The sequence below is a fragment of the Equus quagga genome, chromosome 1, assembly GCF_021613505.1.
Source record: "Equus quagga isolate Etosha38 chromosome 1, UCLA_HA_Equagga_1.0, whole genome shotgun sequence".
NCBI lineage: Eukaryota > Metazoa > Chordata > Mammalia > Perissodactyla > Equidae > Equus > Equus quagga.
In genome coordinates, this window is record NC_060267.1 from 11583366 (window position 1) to 11599981 (window position 16616).

Consider the following 16616-nt stretch of genomic DNA (forward strand, 5'->3'; position numbering starts at 1 on the left):
TTGATATATGGAAGTGTCACTTTAACATAAGCTTTTTATATAGACATCCTTCTGTCACTCCAGTAATTAATTCTCCTTGGATTTAGCCCAGAGGGGATCAATGTTTATCCTGAAACCAGCTCAGTAACAAATAATGTTATAGCATTGCTTCTGTCCTGTCTTCATCAATTGCCCAAATGGTGCTGTTGAATCTAATTTGACTCAGCAGATATTTACTAAGCAACATCTATATGCCAGGATCTGTATTGTACAATTAAGTGGTCATTTGGTGTTAATAGTTGTTTGAATCTCACAGTCTTAGATTCACAGCTATTTATTTAACAATTACTATGTATGCAGTACTTCTGTTCTTTGTGGAGTTTTTTGTTTTTGTTTTTTAAAACATTTTATTTTTCCTTTTTCTCCCCAAAGCCCCCCGACACAAAGTTGTATATTTTTTTTTAGTTGTGGGTCCTTCTAGTTGTGGCATGTGGGATGCTGCCTCAGCGTCGCCTGATGAGCAGTGCCATGTCCATGCCCAGGATCTGAACTGGCAAAACCCTGGGCCGCTGCAGCAGAGCGCGAGTACTTAACCACTTGGCCACGGGGCTAGCCCCCTTGTTCTTTGTTTTGGATGTATCCAGATGAGTGTTATGGTAAATATATGTCAAAACTATAATTGAATTGTATATTCAAGAATTTGAAGGAGCTAAGGGATTTATAAATCTTCCTGCTAATGGAAGTCAAATCTTATACCAATACCCAGGAGACGCTCAATAGCAACAGAGTCCAGTAATACTTTCTGTGATGATGGAAATGTTATGTGCTCCCCAACATGTAGTCACTAGCCACATGTGGCTTTTGATCACTTCAAATGTGAGACTAGATTTTTAATTTCATTTAATTTTAATTTAAATAGCCACATGTGGCTAGTGACAACTGGAATAGACAGTGCAGGTCTGTGATCTCTGATTGACCTTTTCGGTCAAATGTTGCTACCCTTCTTTCAAAACCCAAGCTCAAATATCACTTCATCTATTCCAGCTCTACCATAATACCTAAACATAGTACATTCCACTATTAATGTTTGTAGAGTGATTACGTATTCTGTTTAAAATATCTGAAAAAGTCTCCAACATGAAAAATCAGAATAACCTGGAAAAAGGAACTCAGGGAAAACAGACAATGCAAGAAACAAAGGAAAGCTTTTTTTTAAAAAACGAATATCGTCAGAGAATAAAAGATAGTGGTTAAGTTTGGTGCACTTTACTCAAAGGCCCAAGTTCCGTTCCCAGGCATGGACCTACACCACTCATTGGTGGCCATGCTGTGACAGTGGCCCACATACAAAATAGAGGAAGACTGGCAACAAATGTTAGCTCCAAGTGAATCTTCCTCAGGAGAAAAAAAAATTCAATGGAAGGGTCAGAAAAGAAAAGTTGAGATTTCCCAGAAAGTAGTACAAAAAAGACAAGTTTGTTGTTGTGGTTGTTTTAAGGAGGAAAAAGATAAAGAAAATTAGAGGTCTGTTTCAGGAGGTCAAATATCTGACTATGGAGTTTTAGAAAAAGAACAAATAAAAAGGAGGAGAAATTATATAGGAAAACATCTCAGAAATGAGTCCTTGATTGAAAGGACTCAGCATAATATGAAAACAGACCTACACCAAGGCACATCATTTTGAAATTTCAGAACAGTAAGAATTAAGAAAAGATCTGAAGAGCTTTCAGACCCCTTCCTACTACCCCTCCCCCTAAAAAAGCCACAGACCTAAGAAGAATGGCCTCAGATTTCTAAATAACAATGGAAGTGTTCAATAGTTAGAAGTAGGTGCTAGAGAAGAAAAAGTGGTTGCCATGCAAGAGGATGGAGAGGTTAGAATTAGGGCAAGGACTGCTCTTTTTTCCATTCATTATAAACCTGTTGGTACCATTTAACTCTTTTTTTAAAAAGTGCAAAACTTATATTACTTTAACACAATTCTTTGAGTGTAATGTCTCTTTGTGGACATCTTTTTCTTTTGTTCAGACATTTAAAGGAAGCAAGTTTTGATTCCTTATAAGGAGAAATTTCCTAATAAATATTCCTGTTCAAAAATACACTGCAGTGCCTATCATTTCAAGTATTCGTAAATAGGCTAATAGCCTTCAGTCAGTCAGGGATGCTATAGAGGAAATGGGAGGTTGGAATAGGTGAGATGTAAGTTCCTTATTATCTCTTTAGTTTCTGTGATTTTAAGCCGTTGCCCTTTTTCACATTAGTACCATTTATACCTTCCCTTCTACTTCCCAAATCCTGGAATGTTCTCCACTCTCCTCTCTATCTGATTATATCTTTTTTCTAAGACCCAGTTCATAGCCACCTCAACACTGATTGGGCAATTCTTTGGACTCCTAATTATCCATATGCCGTTTTGGCCTTTAATTATATATTATTTTCTATTACTACATAAGAATTTGTGTTTCCAATTCATTTGAAAACTTCTTGAGACCAAGTAGTATGGCTTAGACTTTTTTAGAATTTAGCATAGTACTTAACATATAATAGGCAGTTAGTAAATATCTGTTTAAATAATTATTGAGTGCCTATTATATATTCCACAGTGGTGAAACAAACATACAGTCCTACATCTAAGGAGCTTACAATCTTGCATTAAAGGTTCAAAGTACTACGTGGTTAATCCCAAACTAACCTTTTTTTGGTATGAGTTTATTTATTATAAGAAAATTCATATATGAAAATGTAGGACAAAGTTATAATGTACCTTCATAACTGCCACAGTTCAGATATTCCAGTCCCAAGTAAGTCAGATAACATTTACTAAAACTTTATTTTAAAGTATAGTGTTTTTTTTACTCTTCCGTGAACTATTATGAGGACTCTTAATTCCATGCAGACATAACAAAATACCAAAATCCAAATCTCATCCTGTTCTCAGATTTTCTTCCCTTATTGGCTATTAATTATAGATTATGTAATTAAATGGATGATTAAGATTCTGTATTCAAAATTTTATTATGTACATGTTTAGACTATAAATCAAAGAATACCTGTTCTTCATGCACTGTGACTATAAATTTCTAATAGTCTTCAAAAGGCATGGCCCTGACTTCACATTTTTAATGTTTTGCTCTGTTGGCAAAGCTATTTATTATTGAAGCCACAATTTTTAAAGAAAAGAATGTTGGGTGAGACTTAACACATAGCAATAGGTTATATTAATCTAATATTAGAGGGCCTGACTACTAGAGTAGATATGTGCGTGTGGTTTGGCAGTTTTAGAGCAGCATTGTCTAATACACTAGCCGCATGGGGATATTAAGCACTTGAAATGTAGCTAATATAACAAAGGAACTGATTTTTTTTAATTTAATCTTAATTAATTTAAATTTAAAAACTGACACTCAATTCAATCATTGGAAAACTTTTAAGTATATTTGGAAAGCTTGGATATATGAGCCTACTTTTTCAACTGTATATTTTATAATTTATATGTAAATATGAATCAGATATTTCTGATGATATACATCTAAATTGAGGTGTACTTTAACTACAAAATGCTAGATTTCAAAGACAGTATGAAAGAGAAAGTACAATATTTCAATTTTTATTACATGTTGAAGTGATAATTTAGATATCCTGGGTTAAATAAAATATATTAAAATTATCTTCACTTTTTTTTTTTGATTGGCCCTGAGCTAACATCTGTTGCCAATCTTTCTTATTTTCTCCCTTCTTCTCCCCAAAGCCCCCCAGGACATAGTTGTATATCCTAGTTGTAGGTCCTACTAGTTCTGCTATTTGGGACACCACCTCAGCATGGCTTGATAAGTGGTGCTAGGTCCACGCCCAGGATCTGAACTGGGGAAACCCTGAGCTCCGGATTAGCACACAAACTTAACCCCTTGGCCACAGGGCTGGCCCTTAATTTCACCTTTTTAAAGTGGCTACTAAAGTGTTTAAAATTACACATTTCTCACAGCATTGTTCTAGAGAATTCTTACAAGAAACTTAAAGTTATACTTTCCTGTTATTCCTGCTGCCAAAACACTAATTATAATGCATGTCTTCATAAATTAGATTATAAGAAGACCAGCCTAGCTCCTTATGTAAAAGTTTTTGAACAGTTTCTTGAAAACCTGGATAAATCCCGAAAAGGAGAACTTCTCAAGAAGAGTGGTAAGACTGTACACCTTTCCCTTTTAGCTGTTTGGATCTTAGCATGGGTAGTTTAAAGCATCCAGCAAGTGAGCAGTTCTAGAGCTCTGGTCTTTGCCCTCCCAAAAAAAGTTACTGATTATATTACTATCCTTAGGGTTTTTGAAAATTGAGCTTCCTTAATTCAATTCAACACATATTCATTCAACTCCTTCTATTTTCTGAGGTACTATGAGGGAGACAAAGATGAATTATACAAAGATGAATTCCCTACCTTGCCTCCCTGCCTATTGGAAGTACTAACTGGTACAAAACAAAGATGCCAAGAAAATGCTGAGAAAGAGATCTCATCTCATTGAGAGAACCAGAGAAGATTTCATATGAAAGGGGTGGTATCTGAACTCTTTCCAGTGAGCTGCTATACAAATTCTAATCCCCAATGCCAAAATACCATGCCTTGAGGCATGAGTAAAATTTCTACAAGCAGAGATTTGATGAGATAAGAGTACAGGAGTAGAAAAAGAAGACAGGTGGTTCATTCTTGAAGGAACAGCAGGAGCAAAGGCATAGAGGCAGGAAAGCATTGGGTCACTCTGGAGGCCACTGAGTAGTACAGCTAATCTGGAAAGAGATGTGTCAGGAAGTGATGGGATAGAAATCTGAAGAAGCAGATGGGAAGCCAGAGTACAGATGGCCTTGAATTCCATACAGTCTTAGGAGTTTGGGACAGGGAAGCTATTAAAGGTTTTAGAGGAAGAGAGTGCCATGATATGTAGTTTTATTTAGAAAGATAAATCTAGCAACAATACATCTAGGGATAGAATAGAGCCCAAGAGACCAAATGGGCTATTACCATTAGGACAGCAACACTGGAGAGCTCCATAAGGTGCAAATACTGGGGCCATCCTTGAGACTTGGTAATGATTTGGAAGTGGAGAGATGAAAGATGGAAGTAAAAGAGTCACAGAAGCCAGGGGAAAGGAAAGTTTCAGAAGATTATCAAGGGTCAAATGCAGTAGGGAACTGATAAAATCCTTTTGGATATAGGAACTAGAAGGAGGTGCTAAGAGGATAAGCAGTGTCAAAGGAAGAGTTCTTTAAATAGGAGAGTCCTGAGCATGTGTGTAAGCCAAAAGGAAAAAAATCAGCAGTGGATATTATTGAAGAGATTGATAGATACCACAGAACACTGTGGCAACGTTAAAGAAATGCAAACTCCCTTTCCACTTCATTTTGAATAAAATGTGTGTGGGTTAAAGAGTAGTGACTAAGATAATGCTCTAGTCATAGCAGACACTCAAATATGTGCCTATTGAATGAACAACGATGACTGTGAACTTGGAAAGCCTTGTTGAAGCTGCCACTCCAACTGGCCATATTAAGTCCTTTGTATTCTTGTTCTGTGCTAGCTCAGCCTACAATGTGGGCTTCAGCAAATGTGAAAGCAAATCTTTATGCATGATGTGAATTTAATGGAAGCATTAAGCAAATCAGAAAGTGAAAATAAATAGGCTTTGTTTTGTTTTCCTTCACTATCCTTTGATAAAAATCTATTTTATTTTAGATTTACAAAAAGACTTCTGAAGATAACAACACCCCTCAAACCAATGTGGATATCTTCTACCTTCAACCAAGAATGAAATACTTCGAGAGCTGTTTAATAAAATAAGGCAGAACCATGTATGTGTCGTAATGCTCAAAGCAAAATTGCCTTTTCTTCAGAAATAATTATGTTGAAAAGATTCCTGAGACCACCCAAGGAGAGTGTCTAGGTTCCTGGAAGGAGCAATAATGGTAGGAATAAGTGGATTGCAGATAAATTTGTAAAATTTAATATTATACAAAGATAATTCTAAGATTTCTGATACAAATACTCACTCTACCAGTTGCCATATATAGAGGTAAGTGAGCAATAATATGCCCAAGACTGGATACAGCCTCCATATTTCTGGAGCGAGTACTCTAGGTGAAAGAGAGCTTTGTCCTTAAGTCTTAGACACTTAATTATACCTGGAGTATGTATTCAGTCACTCCCTAATTTTGCTTACTGGTATTTTTATTGGTCAGGCCACACCTCACTGCCCATCTTTTAAAAATCACTGTAAACTGCCCTTCTAAACCTACCAAACCTTCAATTCAAAAGATATGAGTTACTAGATTACAATATTAGGACCTAGTAGAGTATTTTTTTTACAACTGTTAGAATTGTAGCTCCTAACCTTTTCCCTCAGAGAACAACTGGATTAGTCTAGCCTGTAAAGCAGCAGCTTAGAAAAAAATAACCAGCTTCACCAACATAAAACCTCTTGTACTTGTCAGAACACTTGGACTTTCTACATATCCGCATACTTAAATTTAATTTTAAAGGTTTTGGTTTTTCCATATTTGCTTTTGTTTGATAGATTCTGAAGTGTCAGATTTCTTTGCCTGGTTTTACAACCAATCTAAGTAAAACAGTCATTCTGGTTTACATTCTGTCTTCTGAGAAGCAAGCTATCAGACTGGTGCTTCTGTGATTTATGAAAATTTTCCTTCTGGGGCCGGCCCCGTGGCCGAGTGGTTAAGTTCGCACACTCTGCTTCGGTGGCCCAGGGGTTTTCCTGGTTCGGATCCCGGGTACAGACATGGCACTGCTCATCAGGCCATGCTGGGGCAGCGTCCCACATAGCACAGCCAGGGGCACTCAGAACTAGAGTATACAACTATGTACTGGGAGGATTTGGGGAGAAAAAGAAGACTGGCAACAGATGTTAGCTCAGATGCCAATCTTTAAAAAGAAAATTTCCTTCCTTTGCATTTCCTTTAACATCTTTTCTCTATAGCCACAGTCTTTTTTTATCTTTTGGTTTATATAAAACAGACTCTGTCATGCAGTCAACATACTGAAATGCCTTGCATTTCTTTCTCCTAATTTTTTAAGAGGAAATATTAAAGACTTGTGCAAAATTCCTCTTTATTTGAGCTTGTTTACTATGTATTCAGTCTTCAGGTTCAGAAAATAGTGGGTCAATTAAAACTCCTGAATACAACATTACTAGAGACTCCTTAGTCCATGTTAAAAACTCAAAATGAGAGTGGGAAGATTGCTATTATGCTTTCAGCAAGAGATGTTTTAAGCTTCAACTGTGTCTGGCATTAAAGTATTTTAATGCTTTAATATGAAAGCCATTGGATAAAAGCTGCTATACTAGCCCATAAAATTAATTACACAGTATATTGTGCTTATGTAAAAGAGTAAACGTTGGGTTCTTGAAGATAGCAGAAACATGCTCAAAGACCGTCGGCTTCCCTATTCTCTGATTTGCCAGCTCATCCATATGAGAATTGTAGAAAGAAAGGGCACAGAACTGGTTTCCAGCTCCAAACTCGCCCAGTTTATAAAGAAACCCAAAGAAAGAAAATACATCCATCCTTAACTAGTCATTAGCAACAGGGAGTTAGAAGTTGGTGGGGCTTCCTGGAAAAGAAAAGGGAATGGTCAAAATGTAGTTTTATTTGTCTAAGGAGATGATTGGTGATTGCTGGCCCTTCTGAAGGTAAATGGACTGCATTGATAAATCTTCCAGATCGCTCACATACTTAAGTAGAAATTCTCTCTACAATGTTAACAGTAACAATAAGCACGTTTTAAGTAATGTACATAAATTACCTAATTTAATCTTCCTAACAGTTCTATAAAGTAGCTGCTATTATCCCCGTTTTATAGATGAGGAAACACAGGCACCAGTAGGTTGATTAAATTGCCTAAGGTCACTATTAGGCAACCAAGCTGAGGTTCAAACAAAGGAGGGTGGCTTCAGAGTCCATTTTCTTTATCACTCCCTGATAACTGCCTCTCCTACCTGAAGAGAATTTCAGTTTCTCATTCCTGGTAAACCCTGCTATCTCGTTTAATCCTAATTCACTCATCCTAATCCTCTCTTCACTATGGTGAAGATCTCAGAAATTTTAAAGTAGCTTCCAGAGCATTCTAAGTGTTCACTGCTTCCCTTAAAAGGCAGGCAGAGCTGTCTTAAAGCCATTAGCTCAAATGGTGTTAGCTGGTGTAGGTAATATATTTGTTGAGTCCTTTTTGTAGGGCTGAGAGAGGATTTAGGAGTTCAGACACAAAGCCTTTAGTTAACAAAACACTGATTTTACATTCCACTTTTCAAGAATCTTACTGTATAAAGCACGGGCTCTTAACGTGGGGTCCTAGACCTCTAGAATGTATGCGTTTCACAATATCTAAGAAGTGTCCAAAGTTACAGGCAAAAAAATTGTATATGTGCCTATATTCTTTTTCCCAGGGAGGGGAATCTATACCGTTATAATAATTTCAGCATTGGTCTAAATTGTGTATTCCAAAAATAAAATATTTGAGGTTTAACCTAGGTCACTGCTACCTTCCAATGGTGGGCATACCACCCCTGTGGTGTTTCGGTTTTTTTGCCAAGGAAGATTCGCCCTGAGCTCACATCCTTGCCAATCTTCCTCTATTTTTTTAGGATGTGCGTCGCCGGCACAGCATGGCCGCTAACACAGCGGTGTTGGTGGGCGCCCGGAACGGAACCGGGGGCGCCGACCTTCACCACTAGGCCACCGCGGCTGGCCCCCGGTATTCGACATTAGTACCTCTTACTTTCCTGCATTATCTGAGAAAGGAAATCAGGAAGTCTTAATGATACCGCTGTGGCTACGTGGCTGACCGGTGCGCAGACGTTGCCCCTCGTCACAGTTTCCCTTCGAGTATCAGAGATGCCTCCACCAGGGGGACGGCAAGGGGCGGCTTTCTGAGGACTGCCTGGCTCCCGGCAGACTTCCGGCCAGGCCGGCGCATCGCGTTCTGAATTCCTACCCTTATTTAGGCCTCGTTACCGCCCCGTCCGGGAACAGCAGGACGACCCGCTCTATAAAGGAAGTGGCTGCGGGCGGCTCCTGACCCGGAACCGCATCGCGGCCCCGCCCCCTCCGCCAGGCTGCCTTCTGCAACAGGCGTGGGTCACGCTCTCGCTCTCTGTCTCTCTGCCGCCATCTTGGTTCCGCGTTCCCCGCACAGTAAGTGCTATCCTCGCCGCTTCTCTCTATCCGCAGCCATCCGCCCTTCTTGTGAGCTAAGGCGCCCCGGGGACTGAGAGCTAAGGAGAGTTGGAGGCTTTACGAGGCCACCGGCTTCCTACTTGGCCCTGGGATGTGTGGCCTTGGGGCCTCCGGGCAAAGTGAGATCTGCGGTTGGTGTCCTGACAACAGCAAGGCAGGAGGGCCGTGGGCCGTGCCCGGGGGTCCGGGGGAGGGGAGATGGGAGCCGCTGCGGTGTCGGGGGCGGCAGCGGAGTGCGTCCGCTGTCGGGAACGGCCTGACGAGAACCCACGGGAGGTGAAGGGGTCCCAGCCTTGGGACCCCCACACCGTCCTTATCGCGACAAGCGAGTGTTGGGACTCAGGTCCTCCCTGTGACCCCTGGTTCCCGAAACGCGGCAGACAGGGGTCCTGGAGGCCCCAGCCCCGGCAGCGTGGGTGTGGGAGGGGAGGTGGTTCCGGGCAGCGGCCGGGAGCCAGGCGCGGAGGCTGCCCTCGCGCTGAGGACGGGGCGAGCGCGGCCTTGTGGGCAGACCGGCCCATGGGCCCGTGGAGGCCGCTCTGCGGAGGGAAGAGGAGGTGGAAGGAGGGCATTCGCTTGACAGCCCTGGGGCTCGCGTCAGACTCTCGTCCCTTCCCGCGGCTTTGGGGAGGGTTGTCCCCGGTCACCTTTATGACTTTGTTTCTTAACAGTCGTCCGCAGAGTTTTTAAGAATACCCGGCTCTAGGTTGGGCAGCAGAACGGATTCCAGTCAATTCAGGCCTCCTTTTATTCCCTTCTTCCAGAAATGCCCGGTGAAGCCACAGAAACCGTCCCTGCTACAGAGCAGGAGTTGCCACAGCCCCAGGCTGAGACAGGTAGGCTCCGCTAGCTCCCTGGCCCTTCGTTAAGATCGTAAGGTGACCCTAAGACCACTTGGTGGGTGAAGGGGCAATGGGAAGAGACTTGTGTCCTTCGGAGTTGACGCTCCTTAAAGAAGATCGGGCTGTGGCTTTACGAGGGAGGAGCGTCCGTACTATTAACTGCTGCGCTGGAGGGACTTCATTAGGGAGTGGGGTAAAAACAGTATGTTTGACATTGACAGCTCCCCGGCCTGCTTTGTGGGTATGGCAGCTGCCTCCCAGGGGCTCTGCTGTGGAACACTCACCTCATGTGGGAATGTGAGCGGGGAAGGGGCCCGGTGATGCTCACCTGTTGGAACTGGATGACACACTGGCGGCCAAGGACACCTGAGCTTTTGTGGAGTTCCCGACAGCAGGTGGCATCCAGGTTTTAGATGGCAGTGCTCGGCGTTGTGCCCACATCACACGTCAGAGTGAGCTGTGCGCTGGTGGCAGATGTGTCCTTCTGGGCCCCAGGGCCCTGCGAGGTTGGTTAACTTGTTTTCTGGATTGGTGCCGAGATGTTTCTGTGTGCTGGAATAGTGCCTGCATCAGCAGCTCGTCTGGAACCCAGGACTGAAGTAAAGCCTTCCATTGACTGCTCCTCGGCTTTGAAATTAATGGATGTAGAACGTAGGCTAAGGCAAGTTTGGAATTCTGGTTAAACTACTCCTCTATGAGACTTGAGACGGGTAATAATAAAATTTTGGATGATGGTCTTCTTGCTGAGTCAGTTGTGCAGAAGGAAACGAAGGGAATCTTCAGGCTGTACCCTCCACCCTCACATATTGTTCTTATGGTAAATTTAGTAATTTTTTTAAACTCCGCTTGTCACTTAAGGGTAATTTTTGTCTTCTTCTGGAATTAAAATAGAGTTGTTTATCGTTGAAAGCGTTAAGGTTCACCCTCCCCACCTGTCTGATTGTGGCAGCTGAAGGGATTAATACAGCTGCTAGAAAAGAAAAAGCAGGGGGCCTCTGAGCTGGAGAATGAGCTCTGCGAAAACCTCGAACTGCCAGCGACTTCAAGCAAAGGGAAAAATAAGACTGGCCTCTAAAGATCCTGTGGTTTCAGTGCTAAACAAAACCTTAGAAATTCTCATTGAAAAACTTACTTTACAAATGTGGACACTGAAATTCAGGTGAATTTAGAATAATCTGGTTTCAAGCTTCCAAGTTAATGGCATTTGCTTTGGAAGCAATCTTTACATGGTGCTTTTAAACTGATTCCTGAAGAGTTTGACATTGCATAGTAGGTTTCATCATAATATTAAGGGAGTACCAGTGATAAACACTTGGAAATTTTTCCTATAATTCACTAATTTCTAGAATGAATGAGAAAAGTAGCTCAGGGAACTGGTTTGGGGCCTTATCACATCTTGAGGTCCAGTCAGAGGAAAACATTCTAAGTTTCGAGTTCTGCTTAATATGTTTGAAAGCATTTGCACTGTAACCATAAGACTTTGAGCTGCCAACTCCCCAGGAAAAACTGGTTGAGCCACCTGTCTCGTCTGTAGGAGGATACTCTGAAGAACTTCGGATGCTATGGTTTTTTGGTTTTGTATTTTGTTTTCTTAATATGCCTAGGTGTTGAGCATTTGTTGGTCTAATCCTGTGTTATCTCCTGAGTAGTAAGCATGATATTTTTCCATTGTTCAGAATGTAATTGCTTAGCTTTACTCTAGTGCCAAATACTAGTCTATTTTGGCAGAATGACATACTTGTCCAGGTTAAGGGGTGGGGATCCAGTGTGTTCTCTCCACTCCAATTTCCTGCTTCCAAAATAGAGCCACAGTCTGGTTTAACAAGTTGGGTTACAGTTTCATAATACAGTCCCTATCCCTGTGACTACGCTCTCTCCCTGGCAGTCTCAGTCATCTTAGATGGATGGCTGAAGAGCTAACATGCCTGGGAAGGTCTGTAGAGACCACTGAGTCCAGCCCGTTTGTGGTTGGTTTTTTGTTTGGGGTGAATAGGTAAACTGAGGCATAGGGAGGCTAAGTGACTTAGTATTTCCTATTTAGTATTAAATTCTGAAGAGTTTCAACTTGAGGAAGAATGGAGTTGTGCCAGACACCCCTTCCTAAAACTTTATTCTAAGAGTTGGATTTTTCCTGGCCCTAGTGGCAGCCTGAGCACGTGACACCTCTTCTTTTCTCCTTCAGCTCTGATTGCCCATCATTAGCACCACCCCCTACCTTCCTTGTCCCAGTTTGCAGTATCTGTTTCCATTAGTTCATGCTCCTTGGGTGAACAGGATAGAACAGCTGTTTGTCTAATGGTGATTCTCTGGCCGGTGAGAAGGACTAGAGGTTCATTTGAGGAGGGAGGGGAGGGCACAGCTGGGAAAGGGTGGAAAGCCTGCTATTCCCAACCCACTCCTGGGCCTGTGCTCCCCCTTTAGACTGATAGGCTGCTCTGACACTGTTTTCTCCACCCGAAAATCGTTGGCTTATTTCGGTAGAACTCGGGAGATGAGGAGAAGGATGTATTCTTACTTGATCCCTGAAGGATGTTTGGGGAAGGTTGCTGTTGCCTATCACTGTTGTCTAATCCTGTGTGGTGACTTTCGTTCTCAGATTAAAAATTCCAGTGTTTCCTGTGAGGCATGTTGTACCAAGTTGGGCTGCATAACTCACGTTTGTTTTTTTCCTTCCTTTTCCATCCCCTTTTGCTTTTCTCCTCCAGCTGTGCGTTCTCTGTCTTCAGCTTTGAGTGTCACTGCTGCCTTAGGGCAGCCTGACCCTGCCCTTCCCCCTCCATCCTCCCTGGCCCCCCAACACTGCCCTCTGGCAACCCCTAATCAGCCTCCCCCCTTCCTTTCTCCCTCTGCTGTTGCCTCCACCCCTTTTGAAGCTCCTTTTCCCCAGTCATCCTCTGGGATAGCCCTGCCTTTGGGATCTGCCCCTTCCCTCCCTGACACCCCAGCTTTCCTGCCAAACCTAATGGGGCCTCCCATCTCCCCAGCTGCCTTAGCTCTGGCCTCTCCCATGATTACTCCAACTCTGAAAGGTGCGCATTCCTCTTCAGCTCCCTTGGCTCTTGTGGCCTTGGCTCCCCACTCAGTGCAGAAGAGTTATCCACCTAATCCTCTTAGTGCACCTCCTTCAGTTGCTGAGGCTCAGTCAGGGTCAGTGAGATCTCTGCCAGCTCCCATTGCCTCCCCAGAACCACAGACCTCTCCTATTCAAGCTCCCTCTGAAGTAGTCCCTGGTCCAAAAGGTACTCCCATTCCTACAGGTATAGTCAGTGCTGTTCCTTCCCATTTTATAACTCCATTGGCCTCTGTTCAATCTGCAGTAGCCTCGTGTCCTCAAACACTACCTCCCACTCCCCTAACCATCACTTCCTCTCAGGTCAAAGGCATCCCTGTTTCCTCAGCTCGGACTTCTCCACAAAACTCTCTAAGCCTCAGCCTAAAGGGACCACTTAGTCCACCTGCTGCCTTATCTCTTCCAACTGAGACTATTCCTGTGACTCCCAACGTTCCCCCAGTTTTCCTCACTTCTTTGGGCTCTAATCTTGCACCTTTACATCAGAGTTCTCTTGGTTCTCCTGCCCAGCCTTCAAGTCAAACAGGCCCTAATGTTCTGTCAGATCCTATAGTGCATACCATTTCTGGAGATCATTCTTCTATCGGGGTCTCTTACCCTTCTCAGAGGTCTGTAATTCCTCCCCTTCCTTCCAGAAGTGAGGTGGTTCCCGCTGCTGTGGCTGATTTTCCAACAGGGGCTCCAGCTCCCCCTCTGGCTCTGTCTGTTGACAAAGGCCCCTCTACCATCACGTGCATAGCTTCCTGCAGCCCTTCTGGCTCCTCACATTTAGCTCCATCTTCTCCATTATCTCCTACAGCCCCTCTCATTCTCAAAGGCTCTCCTAATGCCACTCATCATCAGCCTTTGGTGGCCCAGTTTCCTGCTGCTTCTCCAGGGAGTCCAGGCTTGAAAGAAGCTCCTGTTTCTTCTGTTGGAACCACCCCACTTGTGATGACTAACCTCTCTACAATTTCTGCAACATCTACTACCTTTGAGGTAGCTACTTGTGTGTCTCCAGTTTCATCAGGTCCTATAAGTAAGGATTCATCTTCCCCTCCTGTCTTGGGTATGGCGCCTGTGGCTGCCGAAGAGCTTCCTACTCCTCAAGTAACAACCACTCTAGGGATACCAGTCTCTCCTTTGCCAGCCTCTGAGGACCCCAAAAATCTTTCTGCTTCAGTACTAGTAAAGTCTCCAACACAGCAAGATCTCCAGATTGTACCTGCCTCTCCTGTAGGAGCCCCTGTTTCACCAGCCCAGGCAGGACTCCCTACCAAGAAAGACCCTACTCTACTACCACTGGCCCTGGCAGCACCTAAAAGTTCCCCCTCTCCCCAAAGTACATCTTCTTCTCTGGAGATGGCTCTTTCTCCTGAAGCCACCTTAGCAAAGAAAAGCCTTGTAGAGCCTCTCCCTGTGGTTAAGCCAGCCAGTGCTACTCCCTCTCCTCTGGGTGTTAGCTCCTTAACTTCTATAATCAAGACAGATCCTTATGCAAGCACAGACCCCACTGGTCTGCCTCTCAAAAGTTCTCTCACTACCCCACCTGTAGCTACATTTCCTTTGGGAAGTGCTGCCACCACTGAGGTGGCTCCTACAACTGCCAAAGTTACTTCCACTCCTACAACTACAGCCAGCCCTTTTCTAGAAGGAGGTATCTCTTTAGCTCCTAAAAGCCACCCAGCCAAGAAGGGTACTTCTGCTGTTACTACTTTACCTTTGGTTCCTCCAACCTCTGAAAGTTGCCCTGTGGCTCCACCTGTGACTTTATCCCTCCAGAATGATTCTGCTTCTCCAGCCACTCTGTCACTGGCCCCTGAAATTCCCAAGTCTGACCCTTGTCCCTCTCTTCCCCCAGCTGGTGCTCCTCCTCAAGGTGCAAAGAAAGTTCATGGTATCTCTCATACCTCAGCTTTGGCACCTGTGGCTTCCTCTCCTGAAGGGTGCCCAACTGAGGACCTTGGTGCTTCTGTTACTGCATCTCCCAAAGGACCTTACTTAGCTGACTCCCCATCTCCTTTAGGGACTAGTGTGTCTCCTCAGACTACAAGACCTCCAACCAAGGAAGGTTCAGCTACTTCTGCTACTCCCTTAACTCTTGATCCTTCTCTTTCTAAATGTGTACTTGCTATCCCTGATACTTCTGCTGGAAATCTCTCATCATCTGTTTCTCCAACTGATGATTCCTTTCTTCCAGAGGCCAATCTTTCTTTTCAAGTCCCTAAAGGATCACTAGCCAAGAAGCATTCCCCTACTCCTCTTTCCCCCAAAGCTGGGATAGCAACCCCATCCCCTAAAGAGATCCCCACTCCCCTAGCTATAACTCCTTCTTCACCCAAAGGAGTCCCAGCAACTCCATCCTGGAAAGACTCTACAGCTGCCCCACCTCCCAAGGGGGCCCCCACCCCCCCAGCTGTGGCTCCTACCTCCCCCAAAGGGGGCCCAGCAACTCCATCCCCTAAAGAGACTCCCACTCCCCCAGCTGTGGCTCCTCCCTCCTCTAAAGAGGCCCCAGTCACCCCATCCCCTAAAAGAGCCCCCACTTCCCCAGTTTTGCCTCCTCCGTCTGGAAAAGGGGGCCCAGCAACCCCACCCCCTGAAGAGACCCCAGCTACCCCATCTCCCAAAGGAGCCCCTACTCCCTCAGCTCTGATTCCTCCCTCTCCCAAAGGGGCCTCAGCAATTCCATCTCTCAAAGAGACCTCCACTCCCCCAGCTATGACTACTTCCTCCCCCAAAGAAGCCCCAGGAACCCCATCCCCTAAAAAGTCCCGGGCTCCCCCACCCCCCAGAGGGGCCTCCACTCCCCCTGCTGTAACTCCTTCCTCCCCCAAAGGGGTCCCAGCAACTTCATCTCCCAAAGAGACCCTCCCTCCCTCAGCTGCAACTCCTTCTTCCCCCAAAGGGGCCCCAGCTTCTCCATCCCCTGAAGAGGCCCTGACTCCTCCCTCCCTCACAGGGGGCCCAGCAGCTGCAGTTGGCAAAGAGCCCTCAGCTACCCTATCTCCCAAACGGGCTCTAACAACCCCAGCCCCCAAAGGGACCTCAGCTACCCCACCTTCCAAAGGAGCCCCAGCAACTCCAGCCCCCAAAGGGGCCTCAGCAACTCCAGCCCCCAAAGGGCCCTCAGCTACCCCACCTCCCAAAGGGGCCCCAGCAACTCCAGCCCCCAAAGGGGCCCCCGCCCCCAAAGAGCCCTCAGCTACCCTGCCTCCCAAAGGGGCCCCAGCAACCCCAGCCCCCAAAGAGCCCTCAGCTACCCCACCTCCCAAAGGGGCCCCAGCCCCCAAAGAGCCCTCAGCAACCCCACCTCCCAAAGGGGCCCCAGCCCCCAAAGGGGCCCCAGCCACCCCAGCCCCCAAAGAGCCCTCAGCTATCCCACCTCCCAAAGGGGCCTCAGCAACCCCAGCCCCCAAAGAGCCCTCAGCTACCCCACCTCCCAAAGGGGCCCCAGCAACTCCAGCCCCCAAAGAGCCCTCAGCAACCCCACCTCCCAAAGGGGCCCC

The 16616-nt window shown here is 44.9% G+C and overlaps 2 protein-coding genes across 4 annotated transcripts in view; both read left to right on the plus strand.

Annotated features, from left to right (window-relative positions):
- The window catches only part of PRIM1 (DNA primase subunit 1), a 10915-nt gene extending 5095 nt beyond the window's left edge, over positions 1–5820 (plus strand). For 2 of the 3 annotated variants that reach the window (XM_046661097.1, XM_046661106.1), the window contains exons 6-7: positions 4060–4158; positions 5702–5820. In XM_046661097.1, coding sequence (XP_046517053.1) covers positions 4060–4158; positions 5702–5721 — 119 coding nt within the window. In that variant the 3' untranslated portion in view covers positions 5722–5820. Of the gene's footprint in view, positions 1–444; positions 636–4059; positions 4159–5701 lie in introns of all 3 variants that reach the window. The other variant, XR_006888603.1, reaches the window with a different exon arrangement.
- Positions 5821–9180: 3360 nt separating this feature from the next.
- NACA (nascent polypeptide associated complex subunit alpha) overlaps positions 9181–16616 on the plus strand; it is an 11718-nt gene continuing 4282 nt past the window's right edge. The window contains exons 1-3 of the mRNA XM_046661116.1: positions 9181–9347; positions 9981–10052; positions 12764–16616. The exon at positions 12764–16616 is cut by the window's right edge and continues 1109 nt beyond it. Of these exons, the coding sequence (XP_046517072.1) occupies positions 9308–9347; positions 9981–10052; positions 12764–16616 (3965 nt within the window). The 5' untranslated portion in view covers positions 9181–9307. The remainder of the gene's footprint in view (positions 9348–9980; positions 10053–12763) is intronic.